The sequence below is a fragment of the Myodes glareolus genome, chromosome 23 (genome assembly GCF_982192425.1).
Source record: "Myodes glareolus chromosome 23, mMyoGla1.1, whole genome shotgun sequence".
NCBI lineage: Eukaryota > Metazoa > Chordata > Mammalia > Rodentia > Cricetidae > Myodes > Myodes glareolus.
The window spans coordinates 3,898,333-3,920,737 of NC_142048.1; the positions used below are offsets into that span (position 1 = coordinate 3,898,333).

Sequence of the window (22,405 nt, forward strand, 5' to 3'; positions counted from 1 at the left end):
GTTTTCAGGTCTTCAAAATGCTTCGGGATGGGTAGAGCTAGGGGGAGATTGACAGGCATGGGGCACTCTGGAGCCTAAGGGGTCTGGAGAGGCAAGCCTTTCCAAAGCAGGACTGCTGTTCTGCATAGGCTACAGGTGTTGAGCTGACAGGTGGGGACACACTAGCGGTCCTAAGTCTTGTGCTCAACGTTTTAGCATCACATAGAGCTGGGTCCAAGTCTTACAGCTGTTTTACACAATTGGCAGTTGGTTTTTTAAAACTGGTTTGTTTGTGTAGTTCTTACTCTCCAAGTCGCTCTGTAGATCCGCCTTTCTCTGGCTCCTGAGTGCTGGGATTACAGGCGTGGGCCACCATCACTTGTCTTGTAAAACAAGACAGTGCTTCATTGTAGCTTTGGAACCTGTCCTGAAATTAGCTCAGAGATCCTGCCTCTGGCTCCCGTCTGCTGGGATTAAAGGCGTGCACCACCACCACCACCCTGTAGTAGTTGTCTTTTTATAGCTCATTCAGGAGGCAGGCCAAAGCTACCATTAACAAAACCCGAAACTGTGTTAAGGGTGAGGGACAGGTGGACGGGAATGCGGGCGCCTGCAGGTGAGAGCACTGAGCCCTAGGCCCTGAGGACCAAGCCAGGTGCAGGGGCTCTTCGCAGTCCCAAAGCACTGGCTGGCAGCCACACCCACTCCACCTACACAGGTGGGGCAAGTAGAGGACAAAGAAGCTGTGCTCTTTATCTTTTGGTTGATGTTAGGACTGAGTCCCAGTAACCGCAAATCTGTACTGCTGTCTCCAGGGGACCAGATGCCCTCTTTTGGCCTCCAGAGGTAAGGAGTGGGGGTTAAAATGTGTACAAACCTCAAGCCAAATCTTACTTGTTGACAGGGTCTAACAAGCTCATTACTTTTATTGCTCTTCCACACCAGCTCTTAGCCACTGCACCAGCAGGAAGGCTGTTAGGATAGTCTTGAACCCTGCACACTCTAACATCACTGTATGCAGGGCGCGCCTGCACCACTTTCAGAATCCAGCCTGGCCATGATGGTGCTGGTCACACCTGACCTGGAGCCCCATGCCCCCACCACACCCCAGCTGTCTAGTCTGTAGCACCCACATTGACACTTGGAAAAATGCACCTCTGGTCCTCAAAGAGAGCCATGAGGCCCCGTCCCTAGGGCTTGGCTGGCCTCATTCCCACCAGTGGAGGTTTAGTGCCAGCAGGATAAGGGGCTCAACCAGGTCCTGGGGGGTAGATTAAGTTCATGCCTGAAATTCTCAGGTCTGAGCCAGCACCCAGGAGCCTGCAGAAACAGCCACCTCTCATTGTCACACTCAGGGCCTCAGACAGGAAGAGCTCACCCATGTAACCCGTGTTGAGGAATAATGTTCCTGGGGTATACATAGCTATAGAAAGAGGCCAAGCGTGTGTTTAGGTGCGCTCCCCCCCCCCCGTGCTCCCGCATCAAACGAGCCAGGCAGAACTCTGGAGTTTTATTCAGTGTGTCTCTGGGTCTAGAAAAAGGTGTTAGGCCTCTTGGTAGTGAAGCGAGGCTTGTGCTGGCGCCGCAGAACACGGTGGGGCAGCGGGAACTTGATCTTGGAGTCCTGTGGGGAGGGAGGGGATGAGTGTCCAGGGATTAACCAGGCAGAACCACCCCCCACAGCCCTGCGTCAGCCCCCACTCAGGGCAACTCATGTGGAACTGTTTGACAGCCGTCCACACCCCCCACAGCCCTGCATCAGCCCCCACTCAGGGCAACTCACGTGGAACTGTTTGACAGCCGGCCTTCGACACTTGCCCGCAGCGATCTCTTCCACCTTCATGATCTGGATGGAGTGTGCACGGGCACGGTGCCGGGCACCCATGTCTCGGTCTGTGGAAGGAGAAGGAAGTCAGCCCCAGACGCATGGCTCCTGTTCCCAGGGCTGTGGAACCTCCTGATTCACTCTGGGAGGCACCGCACAGCCCCTCAAAGGCGACGAAATTCCTTTGCTGTGTGCACCACTGTTTAAACAGCCACTACAGGCAGCGGCAGTTCTTGGGTTGGGTGCAGGGCAGGGGTGGGGGAAGAGAGGCTGGGCTGGGGACTCACAGCACTGTGTGACAGCCCCAGCGGTGGTCAGGTCGCGGTACTCGCGGTACATGTTGTGAGTCCCACTGCGGGAGTCATAGCGCAGCCAGATGCCGAAGTTCTTCACGCGCAGGGGGGACTTCTCGAACACCTGCGGGCGGAGGGACAGTAAAGTGTGCTGCCCTGGCTCTGGGGTAGCCCAGGGACTGCCATACTGTGGGGCCCCGGGCCGCACCTGCCCACAGTACACGATCTCCCCGGATGACTTCTTCATCTTCTTCAGCTGCGACACGAAGTACCAGAAGCGGGACTTGGCCACCACATGGTTGGGCGCGAAGATGCGCATTCGGTACAGTGGGGGCGTGTGGCACTTTGGGGTGGGCAAGCAGCGCCCCACCACCTTGTACTCCCGGAGCTGAAAGAGAGGGTGGTGAGCATTGGTCTGCCTGTCACCCCAGATGTAGCCACTTCAGAATGCAAGTGCCCTGCCATAGACTGCCTCAGTTTCCCAGCACTCAAGCCTAGGTCAGACTAGCTTTTCACAAGAAGGCAGGGGGATTCCATGCCCCCACGCCAGGTCAGCCCTGTGCCTGCACAAGCATAGGAAGGGCAGCTCGCAGCAATCCTCCTGCTCCCGGCGCTAGTGGGAGACACCACACCCTAGACGTTTACTTTTTTGCCCTTCCCAAGTGTTATACAAGTACCAGGCAGGCCAATCCGGCCTCCAATTTGGAAATAGCTAAGGATGACTCAATCCTGACCTACGTGCCTCTACCTCCCAAGCACTGAGATAACATGTGTGCAGCAACATGCTTGGTGGCTTCAGAGCCGGAAGGGGCCGCAATGCATGCTTGTCAAAGGCTCTAACTGAGGCAGAGCCCCACCTCCTCCCGTGTCTAAGTAACCCAGGTTAGCTTTGAAATTGAATGTCCTGTCTCGCCCTCCCGAACCAGGCAACCATATCTGTTTTTTTTTTCTTTTTGTTTTGTCGAGACAGGGTTTCTCATTGTAGCTTTTTGGTGTCTGTCCTGGAACTAGCTCTTATAGTTGTAACCAGTTATAGCCGGCATCGAACTCTGAAATCCGCCTGTCTCTGCCTCCCGAGTGCTGCGATTGCGATTAAAGGGCTGTGCCTCCACCGCCCGCCTTCTTTTTGTTTTTCTATACTAGAACTCGCGATAATCCTCCTGCCTCTACATTCCCGGTTCTGCTATCATAAGTTTGCGCCACTGTGCCAGGAAATTTCCCAGGAAGGCGGACCTTGGTCCATCGTCCTGGAGGGGGGGGAAGCCGGCCCCATCGGCTTGTGTAGCTGGGTATGCTGCCACATTCGCCCTGATCCGCCCGCTCCCTCTGCGGCTGCTTAGCACGCGGCGGCCGCCATGTTGCCGCGAGCCTGCGACCCGCGGATCGCTGCCCGTGCCCGGCGAGTGGGTCCCGGCGGCAGTGCCCGGCGCCATCACGGCACACACTCGCTCCGCGCGGTCCCGCCGCCAACGCCGCGCCCCCAGCCGCACCGCGTCCGCCTTACTGTGCCCGAGGCCTTCATGGCGGTCCGTCCTCGTTCGCCGCCAGTCACAAAAGGAAGTGTTACTTTCCGCGCAGGCTCTCACCATGTATTCCCTGACGGAAGTCCCGCCCTTCTCGATGCCGTGTGTCCATTGGATACATATACTAACGCTCTACGATCTTAGTTTCTCTATTGGTTACAGATCAGCTCCGTAACCCCCTCCCCAGCTCTCTCACGTGGAGACTACAATTCCCAGGAGGCAGCGAGGCAGCGCGACGAGCTTTGCAAACCCCTCCGGAGTTACGACAGAGACTTTGCGCGCGGGGAATGCTGGGAATGGTAGGCGTAAAGGTGGTCTCGATTTCTAATTCAGCTGTCTTTTTTTTTTCCTTCCTTCCTATCTTTCGCTCTTTCTCCCTTCCTCCCTCCCTGCCTCTCTCCCTTCCCTCCCTTTTTTTTTTTTTTTTTTTGTGTGTGTGTGGCTTGGTTTTTCGAGGCCTGATTTCTCTGTAGCTTTGGAGCCTGTCCTGGAACTAGCTCTTGTAGACCAGGCTGGCATTGAACTCAGATATCCTCCTGCCTCTGCCTCCTGAGTGCTGGGGTTAAAGGCGTGCGCCACCCACCACCGCCTGGCTCCTTCCTCTTTTTAAGTCATCTCCCTTTGTATCTACCATCTGTCACCCATCATCTGTCCATCTTTTTAAAAAATTGTGCTAATTCTTTTTTAGGTGTGTGAGTGTTTTGCCTGCAGGTATGTTTGCATCATCTGCGTGTCTGGTGCCTGCGGGAGGCCTGAAGAGAGCATCGGGTCCCTTGAGATTGGAGTTAAATGGTTGTGAACTAACATGTGGTTGCTGGGAATCGAGCCTGGGTCAGTACTCTTAGTTGCTGAACTATCTCTATCTCTCTAGCCCATTGATCTTTTTATCCCTCCCTGCTCACTCCAGTCCCTGTGACTTTCAGAAATGGGGAGGATTCTGCACCCAGCCCTCAGGTGTTCTGTCTGGTCCCCGGGTTTTCCTCACAGAACACACCCAGACATTCTCAGCACCCAGAGGGACAACTGAGACTAGGTGCCTCTGGATCCCATAGAGGTGCCAGCAGGTGTCTGTATATGTGGGAGGTCTGTGCCAGGATGAGCTGGTCAGTCCTGACTGGACAGGTTAGCCGATGTAGCCAAATAATGGATTTTGATTGCTGGACCTTGAGTTTTAGTCAGGCATGAGGAAATGGCCAAATAAGGGAGCAGACCTTGGGGGCCAGCTTTAGGACATAACCTAAGGCTCTTGGTGAGGCCGAGGGAATGGGGAGAAAGGCAAAGCCTGCTGGGCAGTGTTTGCCATGCTCTTAGAAAGCCCGTCACTGTGTCCTCTAGGCGAGGACTCGGGCTCGTGTTCTGGGCTTCCCTATCTTCCCAGCTTTGCCTGGTCTACAGGTCACCTCAGCCTCCAAGTGCTCTTATTACAGCTGTGCATCACTGCATGAGGCTTATTTAGGGGAGTACGGGTGTTTAGCCCGCATGCATGCGTGTGCGCCGCTTGTGTGCCTGGTGCCCAGGAGGCCAGAAGAGCCACGTTCCCAGACGGTGAGGTGACGAATGCTGTCCCTGGGAATGTTCCATCTGTGTTCTTCCCATGAGACCTGGCTGTGCTCATGGCGCTCATGGGGTCACGGGGTCAACAGCATTCACCAAATCTTGGGGTTCACCAGCATTTACTCATTGATTGTGGTGATATTTTGTTTATAAGTTAAAAAATGAAGCTTGCCTGAAGATCAGCGTGCAGAGCTAGCCACCGTTAACCATGGAGACCAGGCGGTGGTGGCGCACACCTTTAATACCAGCACACAGGAGGCAGAGGCAGACAGATCTCTGTGAGTTCAAGCCCACCCTGAGCCACACGAAATTTATCCAGTCTAAAAGAGAAACAGAGTCAGGTAGTGGTTGCTCACACCTTTAATCCCAACGTTAGGGATATGGCTGGGCAGAGAGGAATACAAGGCAGTAGGAGACAGGAGTTTAGGATACAGTCTAAGGTTTCAATAGAGACAGCATTTGGCTTGAGGACTTGAGGAGACAGGACACCCCATTTGATCTGAGGATTTGTAGAGGTAAGAACTAGTGGCTGACTGCTCTGCTTCTCTGGTCTTTCAGCCTTCACCCCCTAATATCTAACTACGAGTTTTTATTATTAAGACTGTTTAGAATTCACGCTACAATCAGTCTGTTAAGTTCCAATAAATTCTGAGTCCTAGGACTGAGTCTTACTCTCCCAGGGCTCAACTAACTCCTGGCTACTCATCTGCCACCTCTCGGCTCCTCTGCAGCCCCCACTCACCCTGTTCTGTACGCTTTCAGCCTCCCGCTGGCCAGTGGTTTTCTCCTGTGGCTTTTAACTTCTCTGAGTCTCCACATCACCCTGTGAAGCCCACAGAGGGAATGGGCAAGGAGAAAGGTGGACTCACCTGTCTCCCCAACATTAGGAAGGCTGAGTCCGGAGATTGGGAGTTCAAGGTCAGCCTGAGCTGTATGAAACAGGTCCTCAAATAAACAAAAAAAAGAAGCCACAAAGATAGCTAAGGTGGCAAAGGCACTTGCCACTAAGCCTGGGGACCTGAATCGGACCACTGAGTCCCATAATGGTGGAATTTACTCCCAGCACTTGGGAGGCAGAGGCAGGCTGATCTCTGTGAGTTTGAGGCCAGCCTGGTCTACAGAGTGAGGTCCAGGACAGCCAGGGCTCCACAGAGAAACCCTATCTCAAGAACAAAAACAAAACAAAAAAAGAACAAAAAAGTTGTGCTGGGTCACAATCATGCTCTCACATGCGCATGCACATGCACGCACGGTTTATTTGCCCAGGATGGGCGTCCACATGTGACATCATGACATCCCAGCCACTCTGGAGACTGTAGGTCTGACTCATCATCACAGACTCTATGTCACAAAGTTTATTCCTACAAAAAATTCCTAAATAGGTGCTGGGTAGCTCACTCGGGGGAGCACTGGCTGCTCTTTCAGAGGATCCAGGTTTCCTTTCCAGCACCAACAGCAGCAGCTCACAGCTGTCCTTAGCTACAGTTCCAGGGGACCCACCTGGGTACCAGGTGCACATGTGCACATACATACCTGTAGGCAAAACAACCTCACACAAATTAAAATTGAGGAAGGTGCATGTGATGGGTGGGCAAGATGGCTCTGTGGGCGGTGTCTGCTGCCAAGCCTGACACCTGTTCATCCCCCAGGATGCTTTTTCCCTCTCAGACAGGGTTTCTCTGTAGCTTTGGAAACTGTCCTGGAACTAGCTCTTGTAGACCAGGCTGGCCTCGAACTCACAGAGATCCGCCTGCCTCTGCCTCCCGAGTGCTGGGACTAAAGGCATGTGCCACCAGCACCCGGGTCCCCAGGACACACTTTTGAAAGGAAAGAACTCCTGAAAGTTTTCCTGACCTCGGCATGCCTGGTTGTGACAGGTGTGGCATGTGCCCTCCCCACATACACATTTAAAAAAAAAAAAACAAAAAACAAAAAAAACCAACTCAGTCCTGGCTGGTGGTGGTGGCCCACACCCTTAATCCCAGCATTTGGGAGGCAGAGACAGACAGATATCTGTGAGTTCGAGGCCAGCCTGGTCTTCAGAGGGTGGTCCAGGACAACCTTCCAAGACAGTTGCAGTTTCTACACAGAGAAACCCTGTCTCTTACCCCCCAAAACAAAAGAAAACAAAAAAACCAACTCAGTCTGTTCCTTATAGGCAGGTGGGCTACTGTACCCTCCCTGGAGATTCAGACTTTCTCAGGCCCCTGTGGGCCATGGGTAATTTGATCACTTCACCCTAGCTGGATCTGAAACCACACCCAGGAGAAGTAATCGATCAACCATTGCAGTCAGTGGGGAAGCAAAAATAAGGGAGTAAGAATGATGAGGAAGGTCTGAGTGGGGTATGGGAAAGCTGAACTCAGGAAGGCTGAAAAGGCAGCCTGTGGGCACAGGCTGGGACTGACCTCTTAGGGAGTTTGCCTGCACTTACCAGACCGAGATCAGCTGATTTGGCCACATGAGGATTTAAACCACACTGGCTGAAGGGACCTCAGGATACTGACCCTGGGCCAATTTTATTGCAAGCAATCAGACCTTTTATACACCCCCCATCCCCAAGCTGAGGACCGAACCCAGGGCCTTGCCCTCGCTAGGCAGGCACTCTACCCCTGAGCTAGATCCCCAACCCTGAAATCAGACTTTTTATACCTTTATCAGAAAGAATATAGTGGCCATTGCCAGGATCAGTACAGTTGTAGTTGCCAGGATACAGTGATGTTTGCAAAGTTTACAGACTACACAAGTTGAATGTCTAAGACCAATTGTCCTGAAAGCTCCCGTGCTATCGTGATTTCTGAGGGATCATACAGAGAAACACAAGGCAGTCTGAGAGCGTCACTGCCTGAGGGAGGAACCGAGAGGCCAAAGTGCCCCAGGAGCCGTGGACTCTAAGGCACTGGCTTTCAAGGGAGCAAGGCCTGACCAAAGCCATGAGTTCCCGCAGCACGCGAGGGGGCGTGTCCTCCGGCTCATTCCTCCAGCGGGCGGAAGGGGGCAGCATGAGGCTGTCGGTGATGGGACTGGGAAAGCCCAGAGTTGGGGGAATGAAGAAAACTGTGCTCGCTGTCAGAGGTCATAGCGATGGCACTTGTGCTCAAAGCTCAACAGGGATGAGTTTGATGTACCACAGCTGCCAGCCCATCTTTGAGAGATGGAGGCGGGAAGATTGTAAGTTCCACGGAGGTGGTTGGTGCGTGGCTCAGGGGTAGAGCGGCAACCTAGGATCCTACAAAGAGGGGGCTGGGGGTGTGGCTCATGGGTGGAGCGACAGACGGGATTCCCCAATGAGGGGCTGGGGGCGTGGCTCAGGGGTAGAGTGGCAGCCTAGGATCCTACAGGGAGGGGCTGGGGGCATGGCTAAGGGTTAGAGCTGCCTAGAATCACAGAAGCTGGCCTGTGGCTATGGTCTTGTGGAGGCTGAGACCTGTCCCCAGCCGTGGAGAGGGACGTCTGACTGAACTATTTGGGAGTGTTGCAGACAGAATGCTTGTTCTGAGGGCTCACAGTTTCCTCCATCACACACACACACACACCATTCCCATGAGGACAAGACGGCTGACCCATCAGCTGCCTGGATCTCAACTAGATATGGACCTAGTATTTTGGGATTGACCAGTGATTCTTCTCCCGAGGAGACTAGCACCCCCACTCCTGGGAACCTAAACTTGGGGACAGAAAAGCTTAAGGACACGAGGTTTTTGTTTTTGTTTTAATTTTTTCTTTTTGTGACCACTAGCAATGGTAGAGAGCAGGAAAGAACAATGGGTGTATAACTCTGAGTACCAGCCCCACCCATCACACCCCTGGGTGACTGAGGAGGCTGAGGTGACATGGGAACCATAGCCTGAAAAGGCAAGGGCTGAGCTGCCATACAATTCAGTCGAGGGACCAGTCTGGTCACCAAGAGTGGACTCTGCTGGCAAGAGTGGAAGCAGAATCTAAGGAGCTGGAGACAAAGCAGGAAGTTGATGACACATCTGGAGCCCTTTCAAGGCCTTTAAACATAGCTCTGCCCTGTGCTAAGGGTGCACGTGCTCAAGACAAGGGCCCAGGAGGCATGCCTACACTGTAGCTCAGCCCCAGGCCAGCAGGCCTGCTGTCCCCAAACTTCCAGGCACAGCCACCCTGCCAGTTACCAGGGAAGCACCACTGGAGGCCAGGAAGGATACGGTTTTGTTTTGGGGATTTTTTTTTTTTAATTTTTGCAAGCTGTTGACCTCAAAGCCTTTCTCCATTTGACTCATGGTGCAGATGTACTATGCCCTCAGAGATCAGACTGTAATATCAGTTCTCACTTCAGGTGTGAATATGTGGGCTTGTCTTGCCAAAGCTGGGAGCAGAGCCTGAGGCAGGAAAATTGACAGCTTGAGGCTGCTGTGAAGTACAGAGGGAGATGGGGGAAAAGAAAACAGAGGCTCCTAAGGCAGCTGGGAGAGTGCAGACTTCAGCTCCTGGGTTCAAATCCCGAGGGACTCATGGAGCAGGGAAAGACTGAACAAACAGAATGGGCCGTTAGTCCATTCTGCGGACCTTTTGGCCTTTGCTTAGAGTCCCCTGCACGGGGACAGAACCAGACAGCAAGAGGCTCCTGGGCTTCAGCAGGTCTCCGGTTCTGTTTTTCGGTGGGATTTCCTTATATAGCCTTGAGTGGTTTGAGATTTTCTCTGTAGTCCAGGCTGACCATAAACTCACAGAAATCCTCCTGCCTCTGCCCCATGTGTGGGGATTAAAGGAGCCAACATGCTCATCTCTTTTTGGGCATGCACCCATGAAGGCCAGAAGGGGGTGTAGATCCCTTGGAGCAGAGGTTCCAGGCAGTTGGGAGCTGTAATGTGGGTGGCTTTAAAGGACTGGCCTGGCTGGCCTGGGACTCTGTACTCCTGATTGATTCTGAACTCCTTACATAGCCCAGGCTGGCCGTGGTCTTGCTCTGTAGCCCAATATGGCCTCAGACTCTCCTAATGAGTCAAATCCGGCTCTGCACTTGATCTCAGCCATCAAGCCCAGTTCTGTTTCTGTTATAACAGGAAGTGAAAGGCCCCAGGTTTCGTCACAGGCTGGCCAGCTGCGGGGAGTCAGGATTCGGGAAGGAATCCTGCACCAAAAAGGCAGGGAAATTGGTATCCAGGAGCCTCAGACCATGGCAGGAGGCCATGGCTGTTGCTACACATTGACCAAGGAGGAAGTTTGCTTGGAACATTCCAGACAGACCATAGTCAGCAGTGGGCTGATCCTACTTCCTGGCCTTTTTCGCATCAGCTCTCATTTGCCTTTTCCTTAGTTTTTTTTTTTTTGTTTGTTTGTTTGTTCTGAAGCATTCTCTGTAGACCTGGATGTCCTGGAACTCACTTTGTAGACCAGGTTGGCCTCGAACTCATGGAGATCCTCCTGCCTCTGCCTCCCAAGAGCTGGGATTAAAGGCATGAATAGGTTTTCTTTTAAATGCAGGGTCTAATGTAGCCCAGGCTGGCCTCATATTTGCTAGGTAGCTGAGGCTGACTGTAAACTTCTGATCCCACTGCCTCAGCCTCCTTGGAAATGGCAATAAAAGATATAAGACTGGGGTGTCAATGTTCCTCAAGGCCTGGTTGGGAGTCAACAGTCTCCATCAAGCTATAGCCCAAGTGAGCCCCAAGCTTTTGTATTGGCTGTCTGTATTGACTGTGCTGTCCCAGTGTGCAGGAAGCAGTGGAGGCAGGAGGATTATTAGCTCGAGGTCGGCTGAGAGACAAACTTACTTGGAGTCAGATGGGCGCTGACACTTACCAGGCTTGCTGATTTCACCCCTCCAAAATATCCTTTCTTCTAAAAAGACAGGAACAGTGCTCACCTAACCTAAAGACCTCCCATGACATGTATCTCACTTGGTCCCGTCCCACCACCTAGAAAACTCCTTCACACCCCTCAAAGCCCTCTATTGGAATGCTAACTTAGGAAGCCCGCAGCACCCACCGGGCCCTGGTGACAGCGGTTCCAGTGAATGAATGACATTTTGGCAGGGATGCCGGCGCCTTGGCACTCGGCTGTCTCAGCGCTCTAAAGACTCCCGAGGCCTAGAGGGCGTCCACAGGCTGGAGAGGAGGGGGCGCTTCCGGCCGGGGTCTCCGGCGCTTCCGGTACGCTCCTAGAAGGGGCGTGGCCAATTGGGCCGCGGCGCTCAGAGCGTCTGGGCGGCGCGAAGATGGCGGCGGTGATGGCGGCGCCCGAGGCTGTGGCGGCACCGAGCTCGCTGCTGCTGCTGGTGGTGGGCGGCGAGTGCGGCTGCCCGGGACTGCTGGCACACATCCTGGAGGAGCTGGAACGAGGTGGGGCCGCGGGGGCCCGGGCCGGGGGCGCGGCGGCGGGGCGGGGCGTCCGGGTGGGGCTGGGGGTTCCGGCGCCCGGCGGGCTGGGGTCCGGCTGGGGCGCAGCGACCCCGGACGCAACGTTCCGGGCGGCGGGGTCCTCGCGTACCAAGCAGCCCCCTGGGCCCCTCGTGGCGGCGCGGGTACGCTGGGTCTGGGTGGGGGCGCGGCGCCCTGGGCCCCGTGTGGGGCAGGGCAAGTGGGGCGTCGGGTTCCGGAAGTACAGGGTTCCGGGGGCGGCCTGGGGTCCCGGTGGGCGCCGCGTCCCCGGCTCCGGGGTTCGGGCGGGGTGCGGCCTTCCTCTTCTGACCGGCTCGCACGTTTCCCGCGGTGCCCCGGGACCTGCTTTCCCCGCTGCTAATTGGCGCGTGGGTGGCGCGACCGCCCCGGGGGAGCTTGGCACGAGGGGAACTGACTCAGGTGCACCTGTCACACTGGGACACGGGCGGGGCTGCATCGCCTGCAACGGTGCAGCGAGTGCGATGCACGTGCCGGTCACCCGTGCACTCCGGAGCTGAGGCCGGAGGAGCGCTGAAGTTTCAGTCAGTAGAGTCGTTGACTGGCATGCTCGATACACAGCTTCATCCTCAGCGTCCTTCTCTGGTTCATCTCAGCACTTCTGAAATGAAGGCAGGATAAGGGGTTTATCCTCAGCTAAAAGCATCATAAGGAATTTGCGTCCATCCTGTACTACATGAGGTTCTGTCTCAACAAAATTCCGGTCCGGCGGTGGTGGCGCACGCCTTTAATTACTTGGGAGACCGAGGCAGAAGATCTCTGTGAATTCGAGCCTGGTCTACACAGCGAGTTCCAAGACAGCCAGGGCTACATAGATTATCCCTGTCTCGAAAAACAAAATAAAGACCCCCTGCAAAACCAAAATCCCTAGAAGAACATAGAATGCCCACCTGAATATGTGATCTGGAGTGTCCCTAAGTGTGACAGCTCACCACAGGCCAGCCTGGCAAGGGATAACGGCCAAGGCATTGGTCCTCAACCTGTGCATCTCAACCCCTTTGAGGGTTGAATGACCTTTCGTAGGGGTCGCATATCAGATATTTACAGTTCATAGCAGCAGTAAAATTATAACTGAAGTAACGAGATAATTTTATGGTTGGGGTTCACCACAGCAGGTATTGGACGGTCTCAGCATTAGGAAGGTTGAGAGCCACGGGCTTTGAGTAAGCCTGTTGTTGTGGAGTCTGAAGGGAGGGGTTACAGTGATGGACCCTGCACATTGGGGAAGGTGGGAGAGTGTAGGCGGGAACAGGCCTGGTGTGTGCAGACTTGTTATCGCAGCCCTTGGAGATTTGTGATTAGGCCGAAGAATTGTGAGTTCCAAGCCAGCTTGTGCTCATGGGAGACTGCTGCCCCGAATGCAGTGACTGAGTAGGCCAGGTGCTGGGAACCTGGGACTCCCATCAAAGCTGGGCTCGGCTGTAGGGGAATATAAGGTGTTGTGTTGTTTCTGCTGCATTTGTTTAACTCCATGAGGCTGTGATTCTTTGCCTGTCTAAAACACCTGATGGTCTAATAAAGAGCTGCATGACCAATAACGAGACGGAAGTAAGAATAGGCGGGGCTCTCAGGTAGAGAGTATAAATAGAAGGAGACCCGAGGAAGAGAAGGAGCAAGCCAAGGGGGAGGATAAGACACAGAAGTAAGAAAAGGAGAAAGCCCAGAGGCAGAGGGTGGACGGGATAATTTAACAAAAGCAGGCTATAAACAAGCCAAGCTATGGCTGTGTGTAAAAAAAAAAAAAAAAAAATGCCTCTGTGTGTTTTATTTGGGAGCTGGGTGGCAGAACCCACCAAAAGCCAAAAGACTAAAACATCACACTACACTTGGCAGTAGGCGCCTGTAATCGCAGCTGTGGAAAGGCGCAGGGCAGTGCTGGCAATCAGCCTGAAGACTCCGTGAGGGACTCTCCTGAACATACGATGCAGGGAGGATGGCGTCCAGTGCTGACCTCTGACCTCCACATGCACGTGTGCACATGCATGCACACACATGGGTATGCCTATGCTCATAGATGTTCACACAGAACCCCCAGCCTTCAGGATCCTAGCAGGAAAGCAGGTATCAAGGGCTAGGTGGCCCCTAGACCTCAGGTCAGTGAAAGGCTGAGGCCTGCCTGAGTCCCTCAACTCTGCTCACCCATGATCCAAGCTGTGAGAGCCAGGGCAGGTTGACAGGTGCTGGAGCTGACCGCTCTCTGTTGCTGCAGGTGTTCGCTCATGGGAGGATGTGGACCCCACCGTCTGCAGTCTGGACGAGCAGCTCAAGGCCTTTGTGTCCCGGCACTCGGCCACCTTCTCCAGCATTGTGAAAGGTGACCCGTCCTACTCTGCCCCCTCATGTGATGTCATGCTGCTGAGTAACTGCTGTGTGCTGGGCCTGGGTTGGAGCACCACCAAGGCCTGCACAGTGCTACCCTAACCTGGAGACGCTGCCTCGGCTTCAGGACAGCAGGGTGCAGTGGCTCTAGGGAGGGAAGCAGGGGAATACAGAAGCAGGATGGGGTGCAGGGTAAACTTCCCAGGGGATCCCAGGGTGGCCAGAGCAGCCACTGGCCACTCTGTGTGTGTTGGTTTTAGCTAGCTCAGCTCCTGGCTGGTGGGTTGAGTCACCACCTACAGCTTCCTGAGAGAACGGAAATGTCCATCGAATTGTCCCTTTGAGTCACAGTGACTTCCTGATCCCTGGTGGGGTGGGGAAAGAGCTGGAAATGCCATATGTGTGACCTCCTGTGTCCTCGGGAAGACCCTCTGGGCAGTGACACATTCTGCAGCCGAGTCGGCTAGAGGTCTCCAGGCAGCCTCGCGTGGGTTGGACTGAAGCTCCTCTGCCTGCGTTGGGGGTGCTGTGGAGCCTCCTACTAGGGTGACCAGCCAAGCACCGATGCTGCTGCTCGTCCCTGTTGTCCCTGCCTGATGCCCCAGGCACCCTCGGTTTCCATCTGCCCTCATCTGCGCACAGCTGTATTGGTGCTTCAGGGTTTGGCGTCAGGCCAGCCTAATGCTGAGTCAGGGCCTGGACCTGTCATCCCACAGGCCAGCGGAGCCTGCACCACCGTGGGGAGACCCTGGAGACTCTGGTGCTGCTGAACCCTTCAGACAAGTCCCTGTGTGATGAGGTAGGAGCATGTGACCTGAGGACCCCGAGGCTTGGGACAGGAGAGCTAGAGTCTTGCTGGAGGGGATTACTGTGTCTAGCTTGAGGCATTGGGGAGCACGCTGGGGAGGAACCTTGCCTTAAAAAAAGGCTTCCTAAAGCAGTCTCTTGCCAGAAGAGCCTGAGCCCTGCCAGGCAGGCCACATCAGCTGCTGCGGGGAAGAGGCTGTTGTGCCCACGTTGGGCCGGGCCCTGCTTCCCTGCAGCCTCTTAGTTGCCTCGGCAGCTGGCACAGTCAGACTCACATGTGAGCTGGGGCCCAGCCTGGGGGCGCTGCTCACGAGGCCTTCATCCTCACCCATAGCTCCGGAACCTCCTGATGGATCCGGCCCCTCACAAACTGCTGGTGCTGGCAGGGCCCTGCCTGGAGGAGACCGGGGAGCTGCTGCTACAGACCGGGGGATTCTCAGCCCAGCACTTCCTACAGGTGCTGGGGGACAAAGAGGTGAGCCGTTCTTCCCTTCTCCCCTCCACAGAGCTACCCACCCACCGCACAATGCAATGAGGGGGGGAATGCACAGAATGGGGCTGTAGGCCAGGAGGGCAAGCCCTGGTGAACCTGCGGTGCCTAGTGGCAGGTTGGGAATTAGGGGAGTGGTGCACAAGTCCTTGGGTCCTGATGGCCCTGTGCTGGTTCCACAGGTTCAGGAGGCGCTAGCTTCAGCACCCACTGCTACACCGGCCCTTACCGTGTCCTGTCCAACCTTTGGGGACTGGGCGCTGCTGGGTCCCGCAACTGGACTGCGGCTGCGACTGAACCCTCCTGCGCGGCTGCCTGCCTCCGAGGGCCTGCGAGCCTTTCTGGAGTATGTGGCTGAGTCCCTAGAGCCGCCGTCACCTTTTGAGCTGCTGGAGCCCCCGGCTGCGGGCGGCTTCCTGCGTCTGGCCCGGCCCTGCTGCTACGTGTTCCCAGGCGGCCTAGGTGACGCAGCGTTTTTTGCAGTCAACGGCTTCACTGTGCTGGTGAATGGTGGCTCCAACCCTAAGTCGAGCTTCTGGAAGCTGGTGCGCCATCTGGACCGCGTGGACGCTGTGCTAGTGACCCATGCAGGTGCCGACAGCCTGCCTGGCCTCAACAGCCTGCTGCGCCGCAAGTTGGCGGAGCGTGAGGCAGCTGCAGGGTCACAGGGACAGCATGAGGAGAGACTGCGTCGCCTGCTGTCACCTGCCCTGGGTGTAGTGTTCCTGAATGCGCGCCAGGCGGCGTCTCGGTTGCGTGGGGGTGAGGATGAGGCGGTGTGTGCTCGGGGCCTGCTGCAGAGCCTGGGTATTGCACCCCTACCCCTGCAGCGTGGCCCGCAGCCCACGCGCCCCACCATCCTCTTCGAGAAGCTGGGCGTCGGTCGCCTCGAGCTCTTTGTGCTGCACCCGCCACCTGGGGACCCTGCTGCACCCGCCTGCGCTCTGCTGGTGTGGCAGCCTGCTGCGCCCAGTGACAAGGTGGTGCGTGTGCTATTCCCAGGCCACACACCGCCTGCACGCCTACTGGACGGGCTGCAGCGCCTGCAGCATCTGCCATGCCTGCGCCGGCCAGTGGTCACTGCACGTGACTTGGATACACCGGCAAGGGCTGACAGCCAGGACAGCTTGGCCTCACGGGATAGCTCGCGCAAAGAGCCGGTCCGGAGCACCATCGCCAGCTCCACCAGCAGGAACACAGTGCGAAGGGAGTCTGCTCCACCCATGCGTGACCTGAAGAAGGACACAAAACCGGTGCCCTTACGGCCTACAGTCCGCGACGTGCGTCGCTCTGGGCCTGGTGTCACCAACGTAAAGCCGCGCATGTCACAGAATGGGCCTCGTGCCCCAGTGGGGCCACCTACCGCTAATGTACCCGAGTGTCCTGGAGCAGCTGGGAGCAGTGTGGAGCCTGAGCAGCCACCGGCCCCATCCCCGACCCTGTCCTCAGCTCGGTCCCCACAACCTACCGCATCTGGCAGTAGCCCTGAGCACCTGTCACTCAGCCCGCTGCGCCCCGAGCCCACCCTAGACGCATCGCCCTCAGCCACTACACCCACGGCCACAACACCCACGCTGACCACGCCCTCCTTGCCTGCGGAGTTGGGCTCACCGCACTCCACTGAGGTAGATGAGTCACTGTCTGTGTCCTTCGAGCAGGTGCTACCAGCAGGTGACTCGGGGCTCAGCCTTCCCCTGCGCCTTGCGCGCCGCTCCACATCTCCACACGACGTGGACCTGTGCCTCGTTTCACCCTGTGAGTTTGCACACCGCAAACCGCCCCCTCCCGCATCTCCAGGCAGCTCAGACAGCAGCGCCCATTCACAGGAGCGGCCACCCGAGACGCCGCCCACGTCGGTGAGTGAGTCACTGCCCACATTGTCTGATTCTGACCCCGTGCCTGTTGCGGACTCCGACGATGACGCAGGTGGTGAGAGTGCAGCCAGGGACCCGCTGCCCACTCCCCGTGTGCCACCACCACTGCCCGATGCACCCGGAATCTGTATGGTGGATCCCGAGGCGCTGCCCTCCCGCTCCAGGCAGCCCCCCAACCCTGCCAATACCAGTCGCAGCCGCAAGGCCCCTGCAAGGCCCAGCTCTGCCTCTACTGTCCCCAGAACTGCATCCTTAGCTGCCAAGACAAAAGGCCCTACCGGGGACCGGGCCCGGCCACTGAGCGCCCGCAGTGAGCCCGCAGACAAGCCAGGCCGTGTGCCCCTCACCAGGAAGCCCTCGGTCCCCAAGACTACCCCCAAAGCCTCTGGCACGAGGATCTCAGGTGAGTACTCATCCCACCTTTGTGCTGTGGCCCCAGCCACTCTGCTCTTTCTGGGTTTCCTGTTCCGGGACTGTCATCCTCCTGCCTCCTCTTAGATCACCCAGAGAGGCTTTTCTGGGTGTGTTGCTCCCTAGAAAGTTCAGCCCAGCCCTGGGCGGGCACAGACTTTCCTGCTTGTCAGTATTTTGTTTAGTTTGTGTTTTGAGATGTCCTCATGCTGGAACCTGCCTACAAAGGCTGAGAGGCCCAGGGTGTCGGGCATGCTTAGCTTTTTTTGGTGTTTTGAGAAGTTTTGGTCGGGTGTGGTGGCCCAGCCTTTAATCCCAGCACTCTGGGAGGCAGAGACAGGCAGATCCTTGTGAGTTTGAGGCCAGCTTGGGCTGTGTAGTGCGAAAGACCCTATCTCAGAGACAAACTATGAGTGTTTTGAGCTATAGCCCAGGCTGCCCTAGAACTGGAAACCATCCCCCTGCCTGGGTCTCATGAGTGCTGATTGGACAGGTGAGCTCCTGGGCTGGGCCTTGCGTGTAGGGCAACAGCTTCTGGGCCACGAGGCCTGCCCTGAAAGTAGGAAGTGGCCTCCCGCTCACCTCCAGGCCAGGTGGCTGCTCTGGCACAGGTTACAGATGGGTCCTGAGGCCTCACTGCAGGAGTCGCTGCACTGACAGGTGTCCGCAGCTCTGTCTATCCAGGCTGGCACCTAGTGACATGCCTCTCATCAAGCCCACCTTATGACCCGCTGGAGACAGGACCAGACCCCAGGAACGTGCACAGCTAACCGCGGCAGAGCCAGGCGGGTGGTGTTTATAGGTTCTCAGACCTCAGGCCTCCCCCGTGAGGCGGGGCTCCGAAGGGCCCAGCAGTCCCTCTGCATACCTCACTTCCATGCTGGGTCCCCAGGGTCCCCGCAGGTCAGTTCCCTAAGTCACAGCTCTCATTGGCTGTGCCAGTGCCAAGCAGGGCTTGATTTTGTCCTAGACTTGCCATTGCCTCGTTCCCCACGGCACTGAAGCTGTGGGGTGTTCCTTGTTCCTGGGCCCTCAGGCCTGTTCCTCCTGTTGCCCTGGGAGTGGGAGCAGGACTTTCAAGCACTTGCCAGGTGACCAGTTTTGTGAACACTCTCAGTTCTCACACCCAGGGTCTCAGGCCGTGGGTTGAGCTTGTTCCCTGAGCACCCATCTCTGTATGGCCAACACTGGCCCCTGTGAATGCAGGGTGCAGGGGTCTGGGGTATCTGTCCCCTGGTGGGAGGTGATAGCCATCCACCACAGGGTTGCCCTTCAGCCACATGATGCCACCACTAGCCTGTATATTCCCCACAGGGCCCAGTAGCCGCCCTGTGCCACCCATTGCTGGCTCCCCTGTCTATCTGGATCTGGCCTACCTGCCCGGGGGGTGGCGCGGGTCACCTGGACCAGGACTTCTTCATGCGAGTGCGTGCACTCTGCTATGTCATCAGTGGGCAGGGCCAGCGCCAGGAGGAGGGGCTGCGTGCTGTGTTGGATGCTCTGCTGGCTGGCAAGCAGCAGTGGGACCTTGACCTGCAGGTGGGTAGACCCCAGAACTCTGAGGTCTTTCTTCTGAGAGGTGGTCCCTGCTCAGCCTCGGGACCCCAGTGCAGAGGGGTGGGTGCTTCCCAAGTCTGTGGGGCCAGGACACCAAGGCGAGGGACTCTGGTTGAGAGGCACACCACATGCTGAGCAGATGGCAGGCACGTGTGTGCAGTGTCAGGTTTGGGCAGAGCTGCACCAGCGTAGAGGATCCCATAGCCTGGGGGGAGGTGGCATCGTCAGCACTGCCCTGTCACGGGGTGGGGAGTGGCAGGCCGGCGGGAGCCATGTGGCAACACCTGGTTACAAAGAAGGTCCTTGGGTAGTGCTGGGGAGACAGGCCAGCAGAGTGGGTGTGACCTGTGTGCCTGCTCCACCCCACAGGTCACCCTGATCCCTACCTTCGACTCCGCGGTGATGCACAGGTGGTATGAGGAGACGCATGAGCAGCACCAGGCGCTGGGCATCAGGGTGCTGGGCAGTGGCAGCATGGTGTCCATGCAGGATGAGGCCTTCCCGGCCTGCAAGGTGGAGTTCTAGCCCCGTGCCGCAGTGCACCCTGGGATCTGAGTCGCGGCTCTATACACCACATTGAACCCCGACACCGCATTCGAGTGTGCCACTGTGACACGCCAGCTTCCATCCTAGCACCACAGACGGGGGCAGTGCTGCTGTTACCAGCTGTTGAGCTGGCCACGGGGCAGGCACAGCTACCCACGCTCTTCTTCCTAGCACTCAGGTTGCAGAGGCAGGAGGATCATGTGGGTTCCAGGCCATCCTGGCCTCCCAAAAGATAGAGCAGATGGGTAAGATTTTGGTCTTGATGTCTTAGTTAGGGTTTCTTGTGCTTTGTAAACACCTTGTCCTTAAACATCTTGAGAGGTTTGCTGGAGTCAGGAAGGAGCCTGGAGGCCGTGGAGGGTGCTGCTTACCGGCTTCTCCCATGCTTGGCAGCTCTTCTCGTAGGCACCCAGGCCAGTCTGGTGGGGGCAGATTTTAGTTTATGTTCCCTCTTCTCAATTGCTCTAGCCACCGCACTTGGAGAGAATCTAACAAGGAAAACAGACTAGGGTGTGCTCGGTAGTCCCATGTCAGCTCAACACAAGCTGGAGTCACCTGAGAGGAGGGAGCCTCAACTGAGAAAATGCCTGGGCAAGATCGGGCTGTAGGCTGCCTGGGGGCATTTTCCTAATATGATTGATGGAGAGGGCCCAGTCCATTATGGATGGAGCCACCCCTGGGCAGGTGGTCCTGGGTTCTATAAGAAAGCAGACAGAGCAAGCCGCCAGTAAGCAGCACCCTCCATGGCCTCTGCATCAGCTCCTGCCTCTAGGTTTCTATCCTCTCTGAGTTCCTGTCCTGACTTTCTTTGGTGATGAACAGTACTGAGGAATTGTGAGCCAAATAAACTCTTTCCCCCCAAGTAGCTTATGGTCATGGTCTTTCTTTCTTCCTTCCTTCCTTCCTTCCTTCCTTCCTTCCTTCCTTCCTTCCTTCCTTCCTTTCTTTCTTTCTTTCTTCCTTCCTTTCTTCCTTTCTCTCTTTCTTCCTTTCTTTCTTTCAATTGATATTTATTGAGCTCTACATTTTTCTCTGCTCCCCTCCCTGCCTCTCCCCTCCACTTCAAAGTCCCCATGCTCCCAATTTACCCAGGAAATCTTGTCTTTTCTACTTTCTACTTCCCATGTAGATTAGATCTATGTATGTCTCTCTTATGTCCTCATTGTTGTCTAGGTTCTCTGGGATTGTAGTTTGTTAAGATGGCTTTCTTTGCTTTATGTTTAAAAACAACCTATGAGTGAGTACATGTGATAATTGTCTTTCTGTGTCTGGGTTACCTCACTCAATGTTTTCTAGCTCCATCCATTTTTCTACAAAATTCAAGATATTATTTTTTCTGCTGTGTAGTACTCCATTGTGTAAATGTACAACATTTTCCTAATCCATTCTTTGGTCGAGGGGCATTTAGGTTGTTTCCAGGTTCTGGCTATGACAAACAAGCTGCTATGAACATAGTTGAGCACATGTCCTTGTGGCACGATTGAGCATCCTTTAGATATATACCCAAAAGTGGTATTACTGGGTCTTGAGGAAGGTTGTTTCCTAATTTTCTGAGAAATAGCCACACTGACATCCAAAGGGGTTGTACCAGCTTGCATTCCCACCAACAATGCTGAAGTGCTCCCTTTTCCCCACAACCTCTCCAGCATAAGTTGTCATCAGTGTTTTTGATCTTGGCCATTCACAGTTGTTTTGATTTGCATTTCTCTGATGACTGAGGATATTGAACATTTCCTTAAGTGTCTTTCAGCCATTTTAGATTCCTCTGTTGAGAGTTCTCTGTTTAGGTCTGTACTCCATTTTTTTTTTATTGGATTATGTGTTCGTTTGGTGTCCAATTTCTTGAGTTCTTTGTATAATTTGGAGATCAGACCTGTGTCTGATGTGGGATTAGTGAAGATCTTCTCCCATTCTGTAGGCTGTTGTTTTGTCTTGTTGACCGTGTCCTTTGCTTTACAGAAGCTGTTCAGTTTCAAGAGATCCCATTTATTAATTGTTTCTCTCAGTGTCTGTGTTGCTGGGGTTATATTTAGGAAGTGATTCCCTGTGTACTTCCCACTTTCTCTTCTATGAGGTTCAGTGTAGCCGGCTTTGTATTGAGGTCTTTGATATATATGACTTGAGTTTTGTGCATGGTGATAGATAAGGGTCTATGTTCATTCTTCTACATATTGATATCCAGTTATGCCTGCACCATTTGTTAAATATGCTTTCTTTTTTCCATTTGATATTTTTTTGCTTCTTTGTCAAAGATCAGGTGTTCGAAGATGTGTAGATTGATATCTGGGTCTTCTATTTGGTTCCATTGGTCCTCCTGTCTGTTTTTATACCAGTACCAGGTTGTTTTCAGTACTGCAGCTCTGTAGTAGAGTTTGAAGTCAGGGATTGTGATGCCTCCAGAAGTTCCTTTATTGTACAAGATTGTTTTGGCAATCCTGGGTTTTTTGCTTTTCCATATGAAGTTGAGTACCGTTCTTTTGAGGTCTGTGAAGAATTTGTCTGGGATTTTGATGGGCATTGCATTGAATTTGTAGATTGCTTTTGGTAAGATTGCCATTTTTTTCTGTTAATTCTACCTACCCAAGAGCATGGGATTTTTCCACTTTCTGGTGTCTTCAATTTCTTTGTTCAAAGATTTGAAGTTCTTGTCATACAAGTCTTCCAGTTGTTTGGTTAGAGTTACTTTGAGATATTTTATGCTATTTGTGACTATTGTGAAGGGTGTTGTTTCTCTGATTTCTTTCCCAGCCCTTTTATCATCTGTCTACAGGAGGGCTACTGATTTTTTTTTTTTTGAGTTAATCTTGTATCCTGGTACATTGCTGAAAGTGTTTATGAGTTGTAGAAGCTCCTTGGTAGAAT

The 22,405-nt window shown here is 54.8% G+C and overlaps 2 protein-coding genes and 1 non-coding gene across 4 annotated transcripts; 1 reads left to right on the top strand and 2 right to left on the bottom strand.

Moving 5' to 3' along the window:
* Nucleotides 1-1,470: 1,470 nt before the first annotated feature.
* On the bottom strand, nucleotides 1,471-3,751 carry Rpl18a (ribosomal protein L18a). Of its 2 annotated transcripts, none has more exons than XM_087901206.1 (5): nucleotides 3,602-3,751; nucleotides 2,306-2,485; nucleotides 2,092-2,221; nucleotides 1,763-1,872; nucleotides 1,471-1,603 (listed from the first exon to the last, which is right to left on the bottom strand). In XM_087901206.1, exons 1-5 carry the CDS (start codon nucleotides 3,617-3,619, stop codon nucleotides 1,511-1,513), a joined length of 531 nt encoding a protein of 176 aa, XP_087757332.1. In that variant the 5' UTR covers nucleotides 3,620-3,751; the 3' UTR covers nucleotides 1,471-1,510. The 2 variants fall into 2 exon arrangements, with proteins under 2 accessions (XP_087757332.1, XP_087757331.1); XM_087901205.1 differs by having other exon boundaries at nucleotides 3,588-3,701.
* On the bottom strand, nucleotides 1,923-2,053 carry LOC148118280 (small nucleolar RNA SNORA68). The gene has a single exon (XR_015736257.1). It is a non-coding gene; the product is annotated as a small nucleolar RNA SNORA68 (small nucleolar RNA).
* Nucleotides 3,752-11,334: 7,583 nt separating the features above from the next.
* Map1s (microtubule associated protein 1S) lies at nucleotides 11,335-20,408 on the top strand. The gene is given in 8 exon segments (XM_085680425.2): nucleotides 11,335-11,482; nucleotides 13,749-13,853; nucleotides 14,575-14,657; nucleotides 15,000-15,140; nucleotides 15,338-17,432; nucleotides 18,755-18,819; nucleotides 18,821-18,979; nucleotides 19,367-20,408. Coding segments are annotated over 8 exon segments (2,928 nt in total). The 5' UTR covers nucleotides 11,335-11,358; the 3' UTR covers nucleotides 19,523-20,408.
* Nucleotides 20,409-22,405: the final 1,997 nt, after the last annotated feature.

What these genes read in the sequence shown, in the direction of transcription:
- Rpl18a (XM_087901205.1), bottom strand. Translation starts at nt 3,686, where the DNA reads ATGGTGAGAGCCTGCGCGGAAAGTAACACTTCCTTTTGTGACTGGCGG. An exon ending in TGGGGCTGTCACACAGTGCT is followed by an intron (nt 1,873 to 2,091) that starts GTGAGTCCCCAG and finishes CTCCTTCCACAG; the next exon opens with ACCGAGACATGGGTGCCCGG. An exon ending in CGGCTGTCAAACAGTTCCAC is followed by an intron (nt 1,604 to 1,762) that starts GTGAGTTGCCCT and finishes CCCTCCCCACAG; the next exon opens with GACTCCAAGATCAAGTTCCC.